Source organism: Pseudophryne corroboree, chromosome 6 (genome assembly GCF_028390025.1).
Source record: "Pseudophryne corroboree isolate aPseCor3 chromosome 6, aPseCor3.hap2, whole genome shotgun sequence".
Taxonomy (NCBI): domain Eukaryota; kingdom Metazoa; phylum Chordata; class Amphibia; order Anura; family Myobatrachidae; genus Pseudophryne; species Pseudophryne corroboree.
This window is the reverse complement of record NC_086449.1, coordinates 497,713,487-497,738,217: the sequence shown is the minus strand read 5'-3', so window position 1 is coordinate 497,738,217 and position 24,731 is coordinate 497,713,487. Positions and strand designations below refer to the sequence as shown.

The 24,731-nt window shown below is 43.1% G+C and overlaps 1 protein-coding gene and 1 long non-coding RNA gene across 3 annotated transcripts in view; one reads left to right on the top strand and one right to left on the bottom strand.

Annotated features, from left to right (window-relative positions):
* The window catches only part of SLC38A4 (solute carrier family 38 member 4), a 209,152-nt gene that overhangs the window by 138,055 nt on the left and 46,366 nt on the right, over positions 1–24,731 (top strand). For both annotated transcript variants that reach the window (XM_063927359.1, XM_063927358.1), the window contains exons 7-12: positions 1,092–1,173; positions 1,264–1,346; positions 1,789–1,847; positions 5,333–5,602; positions 7,122–7,201; positions 8,712–8,812. In XM_063927359.1, the coding sequence (XP_063783429.1) occupies positions 1,092–1,173; positions 1,264–1,346; positions 1,789–1,847; positions 5,333–5,602; positions 7,122–7,201; positions 8,712–8,812 (675 nt within the window). The remainder of the gene's footprint in view (positions 1–1,091; positions 1,174–1,263; positions 1,347–1,788; positions 1,848–5,332; positions 5,603–7,121; positions 7,202–8,711; positions 8,813–24,731) is intronic.
* On the bottom strand, positions 1,735–3,539 carry LOC134932707 (uncharacterized). The gene is made up of 3 exons (XR_010179457.1): positions 3,379–3,539; positions 2,939–3,045; positions 1,735–1,912 (listed from the first exon to the last, which is right to left on the bottom strand). It is a non-coding gene; the product is annotated as an uncharacterized LOC134932707 (long non-coding RNA).

Genomic DNA, 24,731 nt, shown 5'->3' with positions numbered 1-24,731 from the left:
GATGCTACCAATTCTGATCCCAGGATTGGCCCCCCTCTTAATAACATTTAAAAATGTAAATTAGTGTTTTTTTACTCCTTTATTTTCAAACTAGACCAAAATATTTTGCAGATTTTTTTATATCGAATATAATTGCTTTATCATATCCTCGGTACAGTAAAATTATATATACTCCAATGAGTCCGACAAATTAGGAACATAAAAGACCAAGTAACATGGTGGAAAGCTTGTTGGCAAATAATGGCTGCTATCGTAAAAATCAATTATCATTGAATTTCGTGGTAGAATACACATATTTGTATTTTCACATGGGGCCTGATGCATAGCAAGTACTAGTCTGCACAGCATAATAAAATTAATATAAAAATAATAATAAAAATAACTAGCTGATGTACCCGGTTTCAACTGGGCAAAATTTTGCTGGGTGGAACATTTTGCCACTTTACTCCCCCTTAGGATTCAAATTAAAAAAAAACTTGCTTAGTGGTTGGCTGCAAATAACTGTCACAGTTTCCATACCCCCTAGCAGGTCTAAGTGTCACAGTTTCCAGACCACCCAGCAGGTCACATGTTCCAGGTCACCCAGCAGATGCACGGGAAAAGTTCACAAACTGTTACACCTTCCACAGCACAATGGTGCGCACATTTTTCCACATAACTCCGAAACAAAGCAACCAATTCAACCACCAATATTATCTGCAAAGCTACCTACCAAGCCCTTTATATGATATGCCATGCTTAGGCAATGGCATCGTAGAAATATGTCACTCATAAAAGTTGTCCTCCTGCTATTAATATATAGATAATAATAATAATAATAATAATAATAGTTTTATTTACATAGTAGGTGAATCCGGAATTTAATAATCTTGTCTGAAGAGGTGAGTTTTCAGGGAATGCTTGAAAGTTTGAAGACTAGAGGATAGTCTTATTGTGTCTGATGTTACCCAAACAAACAAATTAGAAGTATGCTTTCATTTATTAAATTGTACTGTTATGGGTTACCGTATAATTTTCACTCGGTTACCTTGTTTAGAAAATTAATAATCCTAATATACAGTATTTCTTTTCTGCTTCTCATTTCTTTTTAGCAATGTCCAGTTACTTGTTTATTGTTAAATATGAACTGCCTGAAGTTATAAAAACTTTCATGAATCTGGAAGAGAACTCTGGGTATGTACTTATACTGGATGTGTTACTGCATTATTATAGAGTGTGCGTGTGTTTGTGAGTTACAGTGTTCTAACATTCTCCCATATTTAGGCAATGGTACCTGAATGGAAACTATCTTGTCATATTTGTATCCATTGGAGTGATCTTACCACTAGCTCTTCTGAAGAACTTAGGTAATTATTTAAGATAATAAGCATTGCAGACAATGAGTGCCAAATTCTTTTAGCCACGTTCCTTAGTGTCATCTCAAGGGGTGTGGTATGCGTGACCGGCGGTCAGCATACTAACGCCGGTATCCTGGAAGTGGAATGGCAGGGGGGAAGGGGAGCCCAACAAGCACCTTGCGGGCTCGCTGCGCTTGCCATGATGTGAGCTTGGTGCAACCACTGAAAGCCAAGTCAGCTTAATAAATAACTATAAATAGCAAAACATCGTAGCAGCGGGTGTTACTGTAATGTTGCACAATCTAGTTAACAAATATTGAATCTGCCCTATAGTATACAATCTATAAGGAGACCACATTTTAAATATTGATGTTCATTTATAGCCTTAACCAATTTTACATTACATGTTTGAGATAATAATTCATAATGTTACTAATTATGCAATTAACAGGATACCTTGGATACACCAGTGGATTTTCTCTATCTTGCATGGTCTTCTTCGTCAGTGTGGTAAGAAACCCTATTTGATTGTGAACTCTGTTCAGTAAATTCATTAACTGCAGAATTTGTATGTACTGTATAAGTAAGGGAAAATGGTTAATATAGGATAACCTATGTACTATTACTCAGTGGCGTAAGTTCGTCCCAGTCGCCCGGAGGCATGATAAATGTTGGTGCCCCCCTACATATACACATACACACACATACCATATGTAGCTATCCGGCACTAAGGGTGAACAGTAGCAGCGTGCTCAGGTACCTTTCCCAGTAGTAATATAGATACACATACAAAGTGGATGCACACCAAGTCAGTTATTACAATAAAACAGACACCAGCATACCATTATAGTACACCTACAGTGCTCCCTCACCCGCCAGCAGGTCTCGATGGAGATGCTTTGGCGCAGTGGTGTGCCGATATAATTAGTGTTCACTGTAGGATTTTTTTTACGGCAGGGTGCTGATCACGGGGAGGGATGGGCAAACTTAGGTACATACTATAATGCTTGGTGCTCCCATACCTATGGGCCAAAACATGGACAGTCCGCGCCGAAGGCGCGCTCCAAAAATCTAGCGGCGTTGTTTCATAATAGTGGCAATTCACATTACACCACACGGTAGTGCACCTAATACACATTGCACCAGATAGAACCTCCTACACACTGCGACAGATAGAGCACGTTATACACATTGCGCCAGGTAGAGAGCACTGAGGCACACTGCACCAGGTAGAGAGCACTGAGGCACACTGCACCAGGTAGAGAGCACTGAGGCACACTGCACCAGGTAGAGAGCACTGAGGCACACTGCACCAGGTAGAGAGCACGGAGGCACACTGCACCAGGTAGAGAGCACTGAGGCACACTGCACCAGGTAGAGAGCACTGAGGCACACTGCACCAGGTAGAGAGCACTGAGGCACACTGCACCAGGTAGAGAGCACTGAGACACACTGCACCAGGTAGAGAGCACTGAGGCACACTGCACCAGGTAGAGAGCACTGAGGCACACTGCACCAGGTAGAGAGCACTGAGATTGAAGTTTACAGCTGCAAAATACTTACAAGGTTAATTTAGCCCAGGGGGACTCTCATGTGCTTACCGGGTCCGGCGGCGCACGGCTGGGTCTGGCGGCGTGGCGGGGTACGGCAGGCAGAAAACGGCGGGTTGGTAGGGCGCACAAAAACGGGCAGGGTGGGATTCATCTGTCTAAAAAAAGGTGCAGACACCTAGCGTGAACACTAGATATATATATAAAAAAAACACAAACGCCTCATTCACTTAAACACACACACACGTCTCTTTCACTTACACACACAAGTCTCTCTTACATACACATGCCTCCCACTTACACACACATACATGCCTCTCACTTACATACACATGTCTCTCACTTACACACATCACTCACACACATGCCTTTTACTTGAATGCACAACTTTCATTAAAAACACACACACACCTCACTTAAAAACAAGCACACACAAAACACAGTGCTTCCCCCCAAATACACCTCTCCCCTACCCCCCACACAGTGTCTACCTTTGGCTTTCATCATCAGGCTGACGGAGCAGAGAGCTTCCCTCGGCTGGCTAGAAGAGGAGCTGTGCTCTGGAGCTCCCCCTAGCTGCAGCCAGTGCCATCTCTCCCTACAGGAGGCAGCTTCCGTGTCAGTGACTGCTCCTCCGTCCACAATAGCAGCGCAGTTCTCAGGCTGCGGGAGACAGTGGAGGAGATGCGCCCCCTTGTGGTCAGGAGCCCGGCGGCAGCCGACTCCACTGCCTCCCACAGTTCCGCCCCTGCTATTACTGTAGCTGTACAATAATGCTTCTGTTGTTGCAGATAATATATATCACAATTTTATACATTAGATATTTCAAGTAGCTGATTAATACTCTTGCAGAAACATAGCATCAAGGAATAGGGGTGATCCTGCATTAATTACCTCTATGTATGCAGAATTGGTTATGAATTGTTCATTGTAATTTTTTTATTAATTGATGGATTACTCATTGGAATTTTTTATCTTTATATAATTAATTATACCCTTAGGGTAAAATATAGTAAGGTTTTATTACCGTACTAAGGTGAACTAAAATAATAATCCTAAAAAAATAAAAAACATACACATATGGTTTTAGTATAAATTTAATAAAAGTTACATTTTAACTACATAATTACATTTAAGAGTGCCCCCAAAAAGACAAAACTTCTGTTTTTTGTTCTCTTACAAAAACACCCCCCTAATGAGAAACATAGCTTCAGTAAGGGCATGGTATACACAGGCATGATTGCTTATAGATTCCGGCACTCATATGACGACAAGTTAATTCCTTGTAAAATGAGCAATGTTTCAAGTTAGAATATTAACTACTTGTAAGCAAGGCACACATAGGGGGTTACCCAATTAGAGCCTAAAAATCATTTAAGACGTGAAAAATGTAAAGATTTTCGTGATTTTTCTTTGTCATCACCAATTTTTTTTCTGGGCTATTCAATTAGCCCCTATTTTTTCCAACCCTAAACATTTTAAATTTTTGTGCGAAAACACATAGGATCCATGAAAAGTCATGGACCTATGTGTTTTCATGGCCACAATCAGATGGGGAAAGCCTGCTTACCGCAGGCTTGTTTCCAAAATCCCTGATAAGTGCCAGCTTTGGGGCTAAATGGATGATGTAATTAGCAGCTGTAAATCACTGCAACTAATTGGATACTGCCCTTACCGTGCTCAGAGCAAATATGACATTATTGGTATTGGCATAATGTTATGTCTATGTAAGGGTAGGGAAGAAAATGAATAGATTAATATTACATTTAGAATACTTATATTTATGTAATCTGACCCATGACATTAGAACAGCAGTGAATGCAAACAGTGAAATCTGTGTATTAAATACAGGTGTGAGAGGATGCACTAGCACTGATCTTTCTGGATTATACTGTATAGTCAGCATTAATTTTACAAAACTAAATCATATATTGTTTTTTTTTCTATGCTTAAACTTATCTAAAAAGTAGTCATAGGGAGTTTTGTTGTTTTACAAAACTTTAAGTGGCACACAGAGAAAGCTAAAGATTTACTAGCTAGGACCAATCTTTTTTAAATTCCAGGCGTAATTTTAGGTTTCAATATTTTATAATGAATAGAGCAGCTTGCTTACTTCAGTTACAGTTATCTATAAGCTTGTTTGGCTTATTGGATCTACTGGATGCCACCAACTTTTTTACCCTACCACTTTCACTAAACCTCACCCTTTATATTTCTGCGGTATGAAACGTTTTCCATATTTTGCAATTAAAAATATGAACATTGTTGTTCCGATTACTATTTTGTAATTGATAGTAAGCAGTTGTTGACCTTGGCCTAAACAAACAAAGAGCAGTCAAATGTGAAGTATTGCCCTCGGACAGATTCCTTATGAGAGCTGTATTGGAATTGGAATGTTTTTTGTTTCCATTAAAATTCATTAATTTCTAACATTGTGATTTACAGGTCATTTATAAGAAGACACAGATACCCTGTCCTTTACCTTTTTTGGATCATCCTTCTGGAAATGTAACAAGCAACAATACTTTTCACTCATACCCCCTTATGATACAGAATTACACTGTCAGTTCTGGAGTGAACTTTATGATGGATTATACGCAAGGAGAGACACCAGAGCTTAACCAGCACAAGGACAGTGACCATGAGAGTAAGGTGGAATTTGAAGCCCACACAGATGACAAATGCCAACCCAAATATTTTGTGTTCAATTCCCAGGTAGGATTACAGTGTGTCATTACAAGTTAAAAACTATTGACAACAATACAATAAAATATTATGCAGAAATGACATTTTATATAAAAAAAAGGTTATGTAACCTCCAGCGAACAATCAAATTTTGCTTTCATTTTCTACACTTTATTACAGAATTAGGCTTAGGGGGTGGATGCCAGGGTGACTGTTGACCCATTAGAGAAGGAGATAGGGATCCATATGCTTGATACGCCATGAAAAGCTTGGCCTGAGCAAAATTTCTGTACATTGAGTGTCCCATCAGTGACCTGAGAGCAGAAGGCGGCTCGGGTCACTTGGTGCCGCAACATGCTGGTCAGGTTTGATGGCGGTCACTCAAATTCTGTCTGGGAGATCATCAGTGGCGATGAATCCTGGATTTACAGTTTCAACCCTGAGATCAAACAACATTCGGCACAATGGCCCCCTGATGGCAGTGCAATGCAGCAGACGTTCTGTCGTGAGCAAGGCGTGGATAGCAGATGGTGGCTGGTAATGTAGCTACTGCTCCACTTGTGCAGCAGTGCACCGTCACTTTGGACTGATATGCCAACCAGTGCTTGCAGCAATTGCTGGAAGCCATTTCCAGGTGCTGTCCAGGAACTCATGCTCGTGGTGCCTTTCTTCAGCACGATAATGCACCTGCCCACAAGTCCGGGAAAGTGGTAGATTTTCTGGCCCATCAATGCATCCAGGAGCTTGGTCATCTCTGTACAGTCAAGTCATTTAATATTGGGGCAGTCACACTTTTCCTGGGCACCGAAATGTAAGCAAAAGAAAAAATGCTTTTAGTTGCTCTGTATCGGGCCAGCCCACTGGGGGAACTTCAGACGAGGCATATCGGCTATCTGCCTCTGCACACAGGCCTGTAGTTAATAAACATTAAAAAATGCTATAAAACTACACGGGGGACATGTTCTCTCCATGTATAAAAATCTATATGCTGGCTGACGGTTTGAAATAAAGTAGCTTGATTTGCATTTTACCCTTAAGTAAAACATTATTTACATCAGACTCAGACACATAAAAACCAATACAGAAAAAAATCTAACAAATATGCACTTTAGTAAATATTCCTCAAGAGTCTGCTTGGTTGTTATGGGTTACAGAATATTATTTTCCAGTAAACCATACACCAGCTTCATATGTCCTCTCTCTGTATGTAATAGCTTGAAGCTTATTTAGTAACATGATGCTTATACCAATAAAGCTGGTTTGATTGGTTGCTATGGGTTACAAAATACCTATGCTACTTGAATTTTACAAGTAGCTCTTTATTTCTTCCTTGACTTGATATTTTTTTCTTTGTTACTTGTTTTTGCTTTTATTTTGATTCTGTGTACTTTGTTTGTTTGTTTGTTTGTTTGTTTGTATGTATGTATGTTTTTTTAACCAGTAGATAATTTTGCTTGTTTAAATCACATTCTTTGTAGAATTATGCTTTATTTTCAATACTGCAATACTTTTGTTTGAAGAAAATAAAAATTGTCCTTTTATCTTTAAGACAGCCTATGCTATTCCTATCTTGGCTTTTGCATTTGTGTGCCATCCTGAAGTGTTACCAATCTACAGTGAGCTCAAAAGGTATGGCGGCATTTTTGCTTTATCACCCTTAAAAATCAGATGTAATTTTTACCTTGACATACCCATATTTAACTTGTAGGGATATAATCGTATAGCATAAGGAGAATGTAATATGTAGAGATGGATACAAGGTTGGGAGAGGTAAAATGGGAATTGTTTTTTTTTGTGGAAACAGGTTAAAGGTGAAATATAATATGCTGTGAGGGGTTAAATTTACTAAGGTGGTAGTTTTATTTAGAACTGGTGATGTTGCTGATAGCAACCAATAAGAGTCTGCTTAATATTTATCTAGCTTCTTCTAGAAGATAATAGATAGAATCTGATTGGTTGCTATGGGCAAAAAAAAAAACTCCCACCTTAGTAAATTGACCCCTAGGAAGGGGTTATTTAGGGGAGAATTTAATTATTTGCAATGCCCGCAAATTGCTGCTATTCTGACCATTTCCTCACCAACACCACACAGCTTTTCCTTTACAGGTCATAGTGGTGCACAACAAAATCTGCTACAGTATGTACTCTAATGGTGCATACACACGGTACAATGCACTCAATGCTCGACATTGACTATGCAATGTAGCCAGAGCCCAGAGCCACCGACATAGTCAATGTTGGGCTGCCTGCACAGTCTGTTTTTTCTTGCGATGCCGATCCCGTGGGACTGCGCATCGGCATCGCAAGCTGTGTACATATGGTGCGATATGCACTAACTTTCCTTACGATTTCATAAGGAAAGTTATTGCATGTCGCACCGTGTGTACACAGCTTATGCAAAATTCATGACAATGTGTATATTTGCACAGTCGCCATGACTTTAATCACTCTGTTAATACAGTATATTGTGGCAGGTAAAAACTGGAAATGTTGTATGCTAACTAAGTAGAGTAAGAAGGGGTAATTTAATAAGTGGTGATGGGTAAAAATGCGAAATTTAATATGCTAAGCAGGGAAAGAAGTGGTCATATAATATGTGTAGATGGGTAAAAAGTGGAAATATAATCTGCTAAGCAGGGTTTGTAGGAGTCAAATAATACATGGAGACAGGTAATATTTGATACAAAAAAAGTAAAAGTTGTAATATAAAATGTGGAGGAGTGTAAATAGTATGATTAGTGTGAAGAGAAGCATACACTGTTGATTAGATGGAGAAAATGTGGGTTTTGGCTGTGGGATTTGTTGTTGGAAGAAATGATAATATTATGGAGTAAGAAGAGCAATAATGAAAAAAGTATTTGATTCGGAATCATACATATGGACTCAATCAATTAGACAAATTTTCTATTATTGATTGTTACTAGGATCATGCTTTATAGCTGACTTTATAGTACCGTAACAATTATTTTACCGTTCTGCTTAAATGCTATTTTTTAGTAAAAAAAAAAAAAGGAAAGTGTATTGTTTTATAAGAATGCGGTAGATAGGTTTCCACACCGCCCACTTTATGTTTTCTAATTAGCTTCATAGAATCATGTTTGATGACAGACTGACACATACTTTAATTATCTTCTTCTAGCCGATCTCGAAGGAAAATGCAGAATGTTTCTAATTTATCAATAGCTGCAATGCTGGCAATGTATCTTTTTGCTGCACTTTTTGGTTATCTTACATTTTATGGTAAGAAATGTTTATTTGCATATGCAAAATCAATATAGCTTACAGTTTTATATGTAATTATTTGATGAGATGTTATTATTGGTATATTGTTTACAAACATGGAAATTATTTATTTGCTTGACAATTTACTGGATTTAAAATACTTTAGCGAGGCTTCCATTCATGCAGATGTAATTGTAATAAATAAAATCAACACTCGTGACAAAGCAACAAACAAATAAAAGTTTAATTGGCAATTAAATGATCAAAATCTGCCATCCTCTGACTTACTGACAATGGAGCTGATTCAGGGACGGCCGCAGATCGCTGCATACACAGCCAGTTCTGCGTCCATCTCCTATATCTGCATCCATCTCCTAACATGCAGGGCAAGGCCAGCCAGCATGTGTGACGGGCCACCTCCCAGTGCGTCCGAAAATAGATTGCGAGCGCATCAAACTAAGGTTGACCCGTGGTGGCGCAGTCTGACTGTGCTGTCAGGCCGTCAGCTGCCATTTTTTTTATTTGAGTTACTGCGTGTGACATTCGACCCGCCTCGCGAACGGCTGCCGCTGTCAATCACACTGCAGACGAATCCTTCCAGGGTGTGGCAGGAATGTGTAAGGTTGCACTAAAGCCAGTGCACATGCGCGGACTAGATGGGTGCAGCCGCTATGTATGGACGAGCGGCTGCGTCAATCTCAGAATCAGCCCCAATATCATTGATAGAGTATTTCATTTATTGTAATCAATTGTAATGCAAATCCGGGATACATTTGTTAGGTCGAAACAACTTAGGTCGACAGTCATTAGATCAATCACTAAAGGTCGACATGCATTAGGTCGACAGGGACATTCAGTCGACATGGTCATTAGTTTGACATGTACTAGAGCTCAACAGCATTTGCTGCGCTATATAAGAAACTGTTAATAAATAAAATAAATAAATACTAAGTTGACAGGTCAAAAGGTTGACATGAGTTTTTCACAATTTTTTAAAAAAAATGGGATTTTTTCATACTTTACGATCCACGTGCACTACAATTGGGAACAGTACCCTGTGCACGGTGCACTAATTGGGGTTCCCCGTCACTTTATGAAGAAAACGACACCAAAAAAGTCCAAAAACCCAAGTCGACCTTTTGACCTGTCGACCTAGTACATGTCGACCTAATGACCACGTCGACCTATTTCCACTGTCAACCTAATGCATGTCGACCTTCAGTGGTCGACCTAATGACTGTCAACCTAAGTTGAGTCGACCCAACGACCCATACCCGCAAATCCAAAGGATAACCATCTATAATAATTTGGATAAAGGAACATTAGCTGCAATAATGCTAATTTAAATCAGCAAGTAAAAATGCACACGTTTCCTATTTGTCTGGCTAAGAGCAACGTTCTCATTCATTTCACCTTTTCTCTTTACTCCTAAAATATTGCTCAGTTTATCTTATCAAATAATGAAAATGAAAGTGACAGATATGACAGATATGTGCAACTTTTGTGTATTTGTACATTATTATAATTTATTTATATAGCACCACAAGGGATCCACAATGCCCACTTACAGAGTACATAAACGAATAAGTAAAACAGGAAAATAGTGACTTAACTAAACATAGCTGCGTCAGCAGACAACACTGAAATACGTATCAGGGTGGCAGAAAACAGAGGGATCTGGTGCAGTCGAAGATGGTTAAAGTAAGAAAAGGATAAGTACATGAGGAGAGAGGGCCCTTCTCGTGAGAGCTTACATTCTAAAGTACATGTTGCGTGTACACATTTTGCACTACTTTATTTCAAGCTTCTATTTATATAATCCTGTTTTTGAATGTGGGTATAAAAGTAAGCATACTCATGGGTCGCATCATTACCAATTAGAGTCTGACTCAAAGAAATCCACTGCATTTGTGTATGCAGCAGCTGTGTTATAATATGCTAATGCCTCAGGAGACGTCTTTTCAAACGTTTCCTAGCGGCTTCTCTGATATGCTGCTACATCTGACTAATTTTTTAGTTTAATATTATTTCAGAAACTGCAGCACAAATAGAACATAATTAATGAGAAGGCCCATAAAGGTTTCGCTGACCATCCCTTGGGTTGTAATGGATTGACCTACAAAAGAATTCAGTGTGAACAACTTTAGGCTGCTTTTTTCTGCTCTAATCTCATTGTTCCAGACAGAGCCGTAACTAGACATTTTGGTGCCCTGGGCCAGAAAAACTACTGGCCCACTGCTAAGTGCTTATTTAAGGGAGAAAGTAGTCTGTGACCAATTTAAAAAAATTAAGATTAATAAATAACCTGCTCCCGACGGAATTAACCCTAGGGTTCTCATAGAGCTATAGAGCTTCACTCTGAACTAGCAAGACCGCTATTTTTTATTTTTTATTACTCACTTACATCAGGCATGGTTCCCAAAGACTGGCATATAGCGGAAGTTGTGCCGATATTCAAAAAGGGAAGTAAATCTGAACTGGGTAACTATAGACCAGCAAGTCTTACATCTATAGCAGGGAAAGTACTGGAAGGTATTTAAAGGGATTGTATACAGAAGTTCCTTGAAGCCAATAAGGTTATTAATAGGAAGCAACATGGATTTGTGAAGAATAGATCATGCCAAGCAAAATTATTAATCTTTTATGAAACAGTTAGCGCGAACCTAGATCATGGTAAGGAGGTGGATGTCATCTTTTTAGACTTTGCTAAAGCTTTTGGCACAGTACTGCACATGAGACTTATCTATAAGCTAGAAGAACTGGGGCTAGGAAGCACAATATGCACTTGGGTAAGAAATTGATTGGATAACAGGTAGCAGAGAGTTGTGGTAAATGGAACTTTTTCAAATTGGACTAAAGCACTAAGTGGCATGCCACAAGGGTCTGTACTTGGACCACTATTGTTCAAAATTTTCATAAATGATCTAGCAGTAGTTCTTGAGAGCATGGTGTCAATTTTTGCAGACGATACCAAACTGTGTAAGGTTATAAATTCAGAGGGGGATGCTGAGTCTCTGAAGAACGACTTATTTAAACTGGAAGCATGTGCAGCAAAATGGGGAATGAGGTTCAATACAGACAAGTGTAAGGTAATACACTTTGGTAGCAAGAACAAAAATACCAACTACATACTAAATGGGGAAAAATTAGGGGATTCTGTACTGGAAAAAGACTTAGGTGTTCACATAGATAATAAACTTAGCAGTAGTACCCGAAGTACAGCAAAGTGTAGCAAAGAAGGCAAACAAGGTATTAGCATGCATAAAGCAGGGAATTGATGCAATGGATGAGTGTGTTATGCTCCTATTATATAAATCCATAGTGAGGCCACATCTCGAATACTGTGCACAGTTTTGGGCACCATACTTCAAAAAGGATATCCTGGAACTAGAAAAGGTTCAGAGACGGGAGACCAAATTGATTAAGGGGATGGAGATGCTAGAATACAAGGAAAGGCTTGACAGGCTAGGCATGTCCACACTTGAAAAGAGAAGATTAAGAGGGGACATGATTAACATTTACAAATATATAAAGGAACAATACACAGAACTTGCGGAGGATTTGTTTTTGGTAAGATCAACGCAAAGGACACGTGGTCATCCATTTAGGTTCGAGGAGAGGAGATTTTGCACACAGCGACGAAAAGGTTCTTCACAGTAAGGACAATACGTGTTTGGAATTCCCTGCCTGAGAGAGTAGTAATGGCGGACTCGGTCATCTCTTTTAAAAATGGGCTAGATAAATTCCTAACGGATAAGGATATACAGGGTTATGGTGGGTAGATCACGCACTATAGTTAAAAAAAAAAAAAAAAAAGGAGAGGAATAAACAGAACGGTCGACATTCACACCAGATAAAATTAGTCCTAAAAATAGTACCTTGTAGGAGATCGCCACAACTAGGTTGAACTCGATAGACAAACTGTCTTTTTTTCAACCTCAGAAACTATGTTACTATAACAGTTGAATTATAGTGTAGCGCTCAGTCCTAGCTTTTGTTTTGTATATTATATATATTATATTCAATAGGTTTTTGGATTTCTCCAATGTTGTACAATAGCACAGAGTTTACCCATAACTCTCCTTTTAAAAATATTGACAAATAATAAACCAGCACCATCATTAATGACCTCTATGTGGACATTTTACTTGTAAAAATATAACTATTCTGTGCTATTGTACAACATTGGAGAAATCCAAAAACCTATTGAATATAATTAACCTAAGCACACTCACATAAAATATCACTTTCACTGAGACAACAAAACAAAAGCTAGGACTGAGCGCTACACTATAATTCAACTATTTCAGCAAACTGTAGTCCGGTCACCTACAAGTGTTAGCAGCTCGTCCACACTTTGAGAATCTCAGTGCGCAGATAAACCCTATATTAGCATATGTTACTATAACCATTTACTTTATTATGGCATATTCTTTCGATCAAAACTAAAAACATAATTTTCCTTTTTTGGTTTTCATTTGAAAATATCTATAGAAATGCTTTACTGTACATTGCAGCTCTAGAATATCTAATATTAATGAATTCCAATAAGAATAACCGGCTGTAGAAAAGAAATATAGAGCAAATAGAAAATAACCCTAAAAGATCCTTACCACAAAGTTAATGCATTTTAAAACTTTGTATTGAACAGTAAGCACGTTAGATTTTAGAGGTATATATTTTCCAAAAGCTTTTTGGTTTAAAAAAAACGCCTGGTCATAGCTAATGGATGCATGCCGTGAGTCACGGGGGCCTGGCCCCATGGCACACCCCATCTAGGGAGGCCAATCCTAGGCCATTTTTTGAATCCTGTGATACCCAGGATTGGCTGTGGAAAAAAAAAATACTCACCCTCCTGAGTTCCGGCTAACGGCGGTGCTGTCGACGGGTCCAGGCAGCAAGTGGCGGTGCTGTCTGCAAGTCTTGGCAGCAGGCCGTGGTGATGTTGGAGGGTTTAGTGGCAGATGTGGACATTCTGGATGGTGATGCTGCTTGCGCTGATCTGCACAGCGTGACCTCTCACACCACGTCACGCTGTGCAGTGCGCACAACAGGGGCAGAGGGAGCTGGGCAGCATCTAAACCATATGCTGAACTGGCTCAGATGCTGCCTGGCATTAAAAAAAGTATTGTCCCGAATCCCGGGATTAGAAATTCCAATACCGGGACTCAATCCCGGCCAATCCCTCTGATCCTGGGATCGGCCACCCTAACCCCATCTCTCTGTAGTATGCTGGGTGGCCGAGCAGATGCCCCGGGACTCAGAGCTGCTTGGCTGGCCCCGTCTCTGTGAGCTGGGGAGCCGAGCAAAGTTCAGGGAGGCTAAGCTGCTTGGCTAGCCGTAGTCTCTCTGCGTGGCCGGACCGGAAGCATTTGTGAGAAGTGCCAGGTGGGCAATCTAGCACTGGTGTTGGGTGAATGCAACTTACAGTATGCTATTAAAAATAACAAAAGTAACAAAATAAAGGGCCCCATACACTTATACAACATGACGGTCTGTCATGTCGTATAAGATTTCCCTTCAACGCCCCGGCTACCTCCCGGGCGGCAGGATAGTATAAGATACATCGTATGCGGTCCTTTTGCATACGATGTTTCATTTACTATTTGTCAGGAATCTGCATTTTCCATTGCATCACTGCTGTGGAACTACAGGTCCCAGCAGTTCCAGTTCTGTTCCAGTCTTCAGTCTCCTGCAGCCCACAGCTCACCGTGCTCCACCTAACCAGTTCAGTTCTGTTCCAGTTCTGGTTTTCAGTCCTCTGCAGCCTGGAATGCTTCAGCCAACTCACAGCTGATCTGGACACCTAATCCAGCTAGTATCTCTGCCTGCAGTTTGTGTCCAATCACTGCTGGGCAGGAGGTATAACTTCCAGTTTGTGGCTCTCTCACATCGCCTTGGACAACACGTCACATCCCGTGAACAGGTGGCTCCTGTTTGCAATCCTCTGTCTACAGAGATATCCTTGTGTAGTGGACCTGTGGAACAACAGGTCCCAGCTGTTCCAGTTCCCAGCAGTTCCTGTGTTCCTGTGGAACTACAAGTTCCAGCAACCACTCCAGCTCTCCTGCGACATTCCGTGTGCAAGTTCCTGTGTTCCTGTGGAACTACAAGTTCCAGCAACCCCTCCAGCTCTCCTGCGACATTCAGTGTGCAAGTTCCTGTGTTCCTGTGGAACTACAAGTTCCAGCAACCACTCCAGCTCTCCTGAGACATTCAGTGTGCAAGTTCCTGTGTTCCTGTGGAACTACAAGTTCCAGCAATCACTCCAGCTCTCCTGCTACATTCGGTGTGTCAAGTCTCCAGTGGTTCCCTGTGTTCCAGCCTCCAGTGGTTCCCTGTGTTCCAGTCTCCAGATCCCCTGTGTTCCTGGTTATCCTCCTGCATCTCCGTGGAACTACAAGCATCAGCAACCCCTGCTTCTGTATTTGGCTCCACACCTATCTACAACCACAGTGTGCTTCAGCCTCAGCAGTAGAGACTCTCTCCAGGTGCATTCCATCACCTCACCTGTGAAGCAGCTTGCTAGCTGCCTGTGCCTAACGAACTGCACTGTGAACATTCACCTGAGTCTCCTGCATCTGCTACCAGGTAGCTATACATTTATTACCATTCCTTCCATAGACTCTCAGCTTCCAAGCTGCACCATTTCCATTGCATACTTTTTATTGTTTATTCCTGCACGTTATTCTGCTGCCTTATTGTGTGAACTTTTATGTTAATAAATAACATTGCGCACATGCGCGGGAATCCAATCCAGTCTCCTCTCTTCCTCCATCCTGCCTCCACTGACCCACTGGCGCCCCCTCCGGGGACACAAACCAGACCGAACCTGACAGTTTGTCCAAGGCCCATGGACTCGGATGGTGGTCAGAATGTGGGGTCAGGGGCCTTACAAAATCTGGTCTCCCGTTTGGATGGTCAAGAGGCTGCGCAGCAGCAGATGATCCTGTTTCTACAGGGAATGTCTATCCGTTTGGATACCTTGCAGCAATCCCTTCCAAGTTCTGTTGTTTCTCCAGTTCCTGTTCAAGTCACTCCTGCTCCAGTCATTTCAACTTTCCCTGCACAATCCGTTCCTGTGGATGGCTGTTGCTCAAGTCAGTCCTATGGCAGTCCCTTCGCAGCGAATTCTCCTGAGAGAGCGACTTCCTCCTTTGAAAGCTTCAAGACTCCTTTGTTGTCTGCTGTGAACTCTGAACCACTAAGCACTCTTTATCATCTATTGGAACAACTTCAAAGTCTCCTAACAAAAATCATTCCGATAATGCCAGAAATCCTGAGTGGTGCTTTAAACGCAGTGAAGAGTACTGCTCAAAGTATTGAGACTAGTGCGACCTCCGTGTCAACTTTTCTTCAAGCTAAAGTCTCTTCTCCTATGCAGAGAGAGGGCAGATTCCAGAGCTACCCGCGCTCCAAACTCACGGAAGCTGAACGCCGGCATCGCAAGCAGCTTCACCTCTGCTTTTACTGTGGGAGTTCTAGTCATCTTATTAAGGACTGTTCCTTCCGTAACTCAAAAGTTGGTGACAGGTCCCAGCATCTCAGTGTTTTCACCTGCAAACCTTCCAACGTATCCTCTACAGTTTCAAGTTCCTTTACCCCGGACAGGAGTGTCCAAAAAGTATACGATTGGGGTCCTGTGACAAATAGACCCAATCCCAAGTTCAGAAATCAACAGAGACTATCTATGTTACCCATAACTAAAGTAGTTTCTGTGCCTACAGCCCGAGAAGGGGCGTCTGTGCCTACAGCCCGAGAAGGGGCGTCTGTGCCTACAGCCCGAGAAGGGGCGTCTGTGCCTACAGCCCGAGAAGGGGCGTCTGTGCCTACAGCCCGAGAAGGGGCGTCTGTGCCTACAGCCCGAGAAGGGGCGTCTGTGCCTACAGCCCGAGAAGGGGCGTCTGTGCCTACAGCCCGAGAAGGGGCGTCTGTGCCTACAGCCCGAGAAGGGGCGTCTGTGCCTACAGCCCGAGAAGGGGCGTCTGTGCCTACAGCCCGAGAAGGGGCGTCCGTGCCTACAGCCCGAGAAGGGGCGTCCGTGCCTACAGCCCGAGAAGGGGCGTCCGTGCCTACAGCCCGAGAAGGGGCGTCCGTGCCTACAGCCCGAGAAGGGGCATCTGTGATTACAGCCCCAGGAGGGGCATCTGATGTTGTGACCCCAGAAGGGGTATCTGATGTTCAGGTTCCAGAAGTGGCATCCGGGCATGCAACTCAAAGAAGTGTGTCTGATCTATTAACCCCAGGAGGGGTCTTTAGAGTTTCAGCCTCAAGCGAGGAATCCAGGGCCAAGATCCCAGGAGGAATTCTTAAAGTCACAGATACAGACATGAACTTTTGTTTGCCAACTTCAGAGAGTGCTACCAGCTCAGTACCACTCCAAGAGGGATCATTAGAACATCCGGATTCTGTCTATACAGAATCAAGTGTCAATGGACCTAGCCCGGTTCCAGCTGTCGGTCCAAAGTCTCCACTGGTTCCAGCCAGCCTGAGTGGCTCCAATGATGGGCTACCTCCTTCGGTTCCAGCCGATTCCAGCATCCTCGGATCAAATCCGGTCCTATCCGTCACTCCGAGGACTCCTTCGGTTCCAGCCGATTCCAGTCTCTTCATATCAAATCCGGTTCCAGCCGGTTCATGCTTATCTGGACCCAATCCGGTCCCATCCGTCTGTCCAGATCAGCCTCCTCTGGTTCCAGCCAGCCCGAGTAGCTCTGTTTCCAATGCTGAGCTACCTCCTTCGGTTCCAGCCGATTCCAGCATCCTCGGATCAAATCCGGTCCTATCCGTCAATCCGAGGACTCCTTCGGTTCCAGCCGATTCCAGTCTCTTTGTATCAAATCCGGTTCTATCCGTCAGTCTGAAGACTCCTGCGGTTCCAGCCGGTTCAAGCTTATCTGGACCCAATCCGGTCCCATCCGTCTGTCCAGATCAGACTCTTACAGTTCAAGTCAATTCAAGTAGTCCTGGACAAATCCCTGTTCCATCCATTTGTCTAAAGTTGCCATCGGTCCCTGCCGATTCCAGTTCCTCTGAACCCGATGTGGTTCTCTCCGGTGTTTCAAGTAAACAACTCCTGTCGCTATGTCCAGAGTCTACAGTTCTTGCAGATATTGCAGTTGCCTCAATCCAGATGGAGGCTCTAAGCATCTCACCCCAAGATGAAGCTTCTAGCGTTCGGTCAACCTCAGCTCAGAATTCCCGTCAGTCAATCCAGGAGATGACGTCCTCTCTCCACCCTCGAGCATTTCAAGTTGATTCTACTCCTGCTTCTGAATGCTTATTCCAGTCCTCAACTCTCAAGTGTCCTACATTGTCTTCCGAGACTTCAACTGACATTCAGCCTTCCAAGTGTCCACCAGATACACAAGCTCCAGTCTACTTTGATGGTGACTATGCTCAGTTTCGTGCAGTGGCGAGCCAATACCTCGCTTTTACTGAGTCTGAACCTTCAGTGACTATTTCTCCAGCCAATGCAATCAGATACTTCCTCCTGTTCTTCAAAGGTAGAGCACTGGACTGGGCGAATCCTCTCATTGAATCTAAAGATCCGTTACTGAGTGATCTTCCCGCTTTCTGCGAAGCCGTAAAACAGGAGTTTGCTCCAAAGTTTATGCATTCAGAGTCAACTGGGCATTCTGGCCAATTTGTCAACAGTTTGTCTACTGCTAAATCCTCTCCAACATCTCTGTCTGTGCAAGATCAGGATACATTAGACCAAGCTATTAAAGATTTCCAAGCTGTAAAGTCAAGACAAGGTTCTCAGACTTCAGATTTGAAAGTTGCATATACTCCCGTGTCTCCATCCTACAGCAACACTTCTGAAAGTATTGACTCTCCGGATTCAACATCTGATCAGTCTTCCAGTTTTCAGTTTTTCGACTCAACTCCTTCCAAACATGAACAGGTTCTGTTGAATCAATGTATCAGAGATTTCAAGAATTACAGGAATTGGAGAGCTCCAGAACCAGTTCAAAGTCTACCATCTGTTGACGTAAGTGTTGGCTATGCTGCCGTTACCCCTAGTCCTGGTGTCTCATATAGCTTCAAATTGACTGGTCCACAGATTGTCTCAGATTCTGTTGTTCCTAAACAAAAGGCTCCCATGACCACACTAGACCTGGACTCTGACTCTGAAAGTGAGTTTGTTGATGAAGACTCAAGTTACATTATGGGAGGTTCTATCCTTCCTAGCTATGCCTTTTCCCAGGAAGTAAATTCTGTCTCAAATGACCCTGAATGGTCTACTTGTTCTGACAAGGAAAATCTGTCTTCTGAAGATGAAAGTTGGGAAGACTTTTGAGGACCTCTGCTTTTGTGTTTTCCTAAGTTCTTTTTCAAGGTTCCTCCAAGTTCCAGCGTGGGTGTTCGGTGCCCACCCATAAAAGGGGGGGTACTGTCAGGAATCTGCATTTTCCATTGCATCACTGCTGTGGAACTACAGGTCCCAGCAGTTCCAGTTCTGTTCCAGTCTTCAGTCTCCTGCAGCCCACAGCTCACCGTGCTCCACCTAACCAGTTCAGTTCTGTTCCAGTTCTGGTTTTCAGTCCTCTGCAGCCTGGAATGCTTCAGCCAACTCACAGCTGATCTGGACACCTAATCCAGCTAGTATCTCTGCCTGCAGTTTGTGTCCAATCACTGCTGGGCAGGAGGTATAACTTCCAGTTTGTGGCTCTCTCACATCGCCTTGGACAACACGTCACATCCCGTGAACAGGTGGCTCCTGTTTGCAATCCTCTGTCTACAGAGATATCCTTGTGTAGTGGACCTGTGGAACAACAGGTCCCAGCTGTTCCAGTTCCCAGCAGTTCCTGTGTTCCTGTGGAACTACAAGTTCCAGCAACCACTCCAGCTCTCCTGCGACATTCCGTGTGCAAGTTCCTGTGTTCCTGTGGAACTACAAGTTCCAGCAACCCCTCCAGCTCTCCTGCGACATTCAGTGTGCAAGTTCCTGTGTTCCTGTGGAACTACAAGTTCCAGCAACCACTCCAGCTCTCCTGAGACATTCAGTGTGCAAGTTCCTGTGTTCCTGTGGAACTACAAGTTCCAGCAATCACTCCAGCTCTCCTGCTACATTCGGTGTGTCAAGTCTCCAGTGGTTCCCTGTGTTCCAGCCTCCAGTGGTTCCCTGTGTTCCAGTCTCCAGATCCCCTGTGTTCCTGGTTATCCTCCTGCATCTCCGTGGAACTACAAGCATCAGCAACCCCTGCTTCTGTATTTGGCTCCACACCTATCTACAACCACAGTGTGCTTCAGCCTCAGCAGTAGAGACTCTCTCCAGGTGCATTCCATCACCTCACCTGTGAAGCAGCTTGCTAGCTGCCTGTGCCTAACGAACTGCACTGTGAACATTCACCTGAGTCTCCTGCATCTGCTACCAGGTAGCTATACATTTATTACCATTCCTTCCATAGACTCTCAGCTTCCAAGCTGCACCATTTCCATTGCATACTTTTTATTGTTTATTCCTGCACGTTATTCTGCTGCCTTATTGTGTGAACTTTTATGTTAATAAATAACATTGCGCACATGCGCGGGAATCCAATCCAGTCTCCTCTCTTCCTCCATCCTGCCTCCACTGACCCACTGGCGCCCCCTCCGGGGACACAAACCAGACCGAACCTGACACTATTCCAGCCATTCCTGCGGGATCCGACATATCACGAGTGCAGCACTCGTGATATGTCGGACCTAGGGTGATGCTCACGGGAACGCGCATCGGATCGGATCAGGTGTAAAGCACAACGAAATGCCCGATTTCACCCAATATATCGGCCCAAATGCCCGAATTGGGCTGAAATCGGGCATTATCGTTCTAGTGTATAGGGCCCTTTAGACTCCTGTCAAACTGTCAAGGAACAACTTGCTAATGAAAATTGCTGTAAATCTGATATTGTGATCCTTAAACATAATCAGTGCAGAGTGAAAGTGAGGCATGTCTCCCTTACTGGTTTCAGATACTTTCCACATCGCTGCTCAAGTCATGCTCCTTCCACTTCAATGCACATAACATTGATTTTAAAGGAGTGCATTGCTAGAGTTGAAAGTGTGCCAGGGGTCAATCTCTGTGCAGGTTTAAGGTCTTTTATATAATGGCCAAAACGCTAATGTTTACAATAGTTTATTTCTCACAGCTACACCAAATAACATCACCATTTAATTTTTTTGTAATTTTTTTTTTTTTTTTTTTACTTCAGCACCACACTGTGCTGGGGTCATGCTGAGATCCTGCTGTCCACACCCCATTAGACCAATGAGAACATTCACAGTTAGCCGCTATGGCGCCACATTAAGACAACTATGCGCCTGAAGGTAGACTTTAGAGAATGTTTCGTTTTTTTCTGCCACAAATATATTTTGGTTGGCACTGTATGAAATAAAGCAAACAGAATTATTTATTATGTGTTAAATTAAAAATAACAAATGGAGGGTATCCTATTAGCCGCAATATCGTGGTTTTGCAATAAATTATCACAAATGCAAGAATTTGGTACCCTATTACTGGCTATAAGTCTCCATAAGGCTTATCACGGATTTTGCTTCACCAGCTCAGAGCTGGTGATAAGCAGTGCAAAATCCCTGTTTCAAGCTAAAAATTTGGGGGTTTTGTTCTGAACCCCTTGGACACCCCCTGAACAACTAATTAAGCACTTTAGAAGTTTTTTATTATTCTTAATTAGCTAATAATGACATGTCAGTTTTAGGGTCAAAAAATGCAAAAGTGATGGAAATTGGGGTACAAGGTATGGGACAGGTATACTGGAGTGCGTTATGACTGGGACAAGTGTTTTTAGAATTGCAGGTGGGAGTAACTGGTCTGTTTCCACTTTTTTTTAAAGTACCCTAAAATGACTGAAATATATACTTATACCCTTTTTTATGTACCCCAAATTTAATAAGAGCACTAATTTTGTTGGAAAAAAATAGCTTTCTATCATTTATTAACATGTTTTTAAAAATGCATATAACAGCCATTTGACCTAATTTAACTACACCAAATAGTTTTATTATAACCAATAATAGACTTCTATAATGTTATCCTATATTATTTTTGCTTTTTGGGGGGTACAGGCAGATTTCCCCATTTTCTTCTATACTTTTCACCGCTTTTGCCAGCTAGAATTATCACACGAATCCCGTTCCCAACTGCCCTCCCCCCCCTCTACACCGCTGGACACTGCGATTCACTTGTGGGACAGCAGGACAGTGCCCAACAAGCGGGACTGTCCTGCCAAAATCCAGTCAGTTGAGGAGGATGTTTTGCATGAAGCCCACAAGTACTAGGCAGCTTTAGTTTTACACTAAAATTTAGAATTAAACTAGGATACACCTTTTCCAACTATAAATTTTTCTGCACATTTTAAATATGCTCTACCCACTGTGCAGCATGGTTTTATCAAGGAGCAACTTACTCTGTTTTCTTTGCTCTTACTCCTAACTCGGAGCTGAGATGTATGTGGCTGATCCTGGTTCCTAGGCCCCAGACTGAAGAGAAAAACAGCATGTAGTGCGCTCTCTGCAATAGTTCCCTCATGCTAAAGCCCCTCCTCTCCTCCATCACCCTCCTCCTTTCCTCACATTCTGGCCTCTTGTTTCCTCTATCACCCTACTCCTTCCCTCACATTCCAATCCCATCCTCTCCTCCATTACCCTCCTCTCCTCCATCACCCTGCTCCTTCCCTCACACTCTGGCCCCTCCTCTTCTCCATCACCCTCCTCCTTTCCTCACGTTCCGGCCTCTCATCACCCTCCGCCTTCCTTTACACTCCAATCCCATCCTTTCCTCCATCATTCTGTTCCTTCCCTCACACTTTGACCCCTCCTCTCCTCCATCACCCTCCTCCTTCCCTCACACTCCAATCCCATCCTCTCTTCCATCATTCTGCTCCTTCCCTCACACTCTGGCCCCTCCCCTGTTTTATCACCCTCCTCCTTCCCCCACACTCCAATCCCATCATCTCCTCTATCATTCTGCTCCTTCCCTCACACTCTGGCCCCTCCCCTGTTCCACCGCTCTCCTCCTTCCCTCACACTTCAGCCCCTCATCTCCTCCATATTCCTTCTCATTCCCTCACACACCAATCCCATCTTCTTCTCCATCATTCTGCTCCTTCACTCACACTCTGGCCCCTTCCCTGTTCCATCACTCTCCTCCTTCCCTCACACTTCAGCCCCTCATCTCCTCCATCCTCCTCCTCCTTCCCTCACACACCAATCCCATCCTCTCCTCCATCATTCTCCATCTGTCCTCACATTTCGGCCCCTCCCCTCTTCCCTCCATCCCTCCCTCCTCCTTCCCTAACAGTTTGGCCCCATCCGCTCCTCCATCAATCTTCTACTTCCCTCAGACTGTGGCCCCATCCTCTCCTACACCACACTTCAGACCCATCCCATCCTCCATTATTCTGCTCGTTCCCTCACACTCCAGCCCCATGAACTCCTCCATCATCCTGCTCTTTCCCTCACACTCTGGCCCCATCCTCTACTCCATCACCCTGCTCCTCCCTTAACACTTTCGCCCCATCCTCTCCTCAATCACCCTCCTCCTTCCTTCACACTTCGGCCCATCCTCTTCTCCATCACCCTCCTCCTTCTCTCATACTCTGGCCCCATCCTCTCCTCCATCATTCTGCTCCTCTCCTTACACTTGGACCCCATCATCTTCTCCATCACCCTGCTCCTCCCATTGCACTCTAGCCACATCCTCTACTCAATCACCTATTTCTTCCCTCATACACTGGCCCTATCCTCTCCTATACTACACTCTATTCCCATCCCTTCCTCCATCATTCTGCTCCTTCCCTCACACTCAAGCCCCATGCACTCCTCCATCACCCTGCTCCTTCCCTCACACTTCGGCCCCATCCTCTCTGGCATCACCCTGCTCCTTCCTTCACACTCACAAAATAACACACGCAAAAAATTTGGTGTCGACCTTTTGACTGTCAGTCTTTGACCCTGTCGACTTTTTGACCCTGTTGGACTTTTGACCCTGTCGACCTTTTAAAGTTGACCATATGGTGTCTGTCTTTTAACCGTGTAACTTGTATACCAGACCCGTCACCCATCAGTCATGATCTAAAACATTTTTATCAGTGATGTTATGCAATTGGATTACAATATGTCTGTAAATTAAGTATATTATTGATACAGTTTAAATACTGTTTTATTTCTATATGCCCTATGCTGATACTGCCACCTGTTGTCTCTCCTTGGACTCCACCTCAACAGTTCTTTTTCTTTTCAGTGTACTTTCCTACTGCATGTTGCACTTCTGTGAATTGCTGATCCTGCTCCACTGTAACCTATGTAGTGGGCCCTAGATGGCTGCCTTGCCTGGTACTTATTAGGGCAGGTTGAGCAACTCACTGAACTATCTACAGTATGCAGTGGGTATTCTGTTCACTGTTCATTTTATCCTTGTATGTCTTATCTCCATGTAGTGCTTATTCGCACATTGTAAGCAATGTAGTGCACCAAACATGGCTACCTTGCCTGCTGCTCTGTGTAGAATGAAAAATACATAGTTCTGATGAACTTGCAAGGACCTTGCCTAGTATTTCTGTCTCTCCCATTATGTTTCATCAGTTCCACGCAATGCCTGTCCTGCCCAGTGTAATTCTGTGTAGTGCATCTTAAATGGCTGCTTCACCTGGACCCTTCATGTGTAGGATGAATAATCCTGCAACTGATGACCCAAACGGCTGCCACAGCCATCTCATTTGTAGCATCTCAATGGTCTCTGTATTTCATGCAAACCTAAACCTCTTTATAACGTCCATAGATTATGTACTGTATTACATTCATACTATCTGTTAAGTGTTGAGTCCTATTGGAGAAAGATCACTAAAGATGTAGCCATGCTTATCCTTGCCACGATGCGTACGTATGGGCATACGTATTGCAGCAAGCCGCAAGGTACGCTGTGCTGCGACTA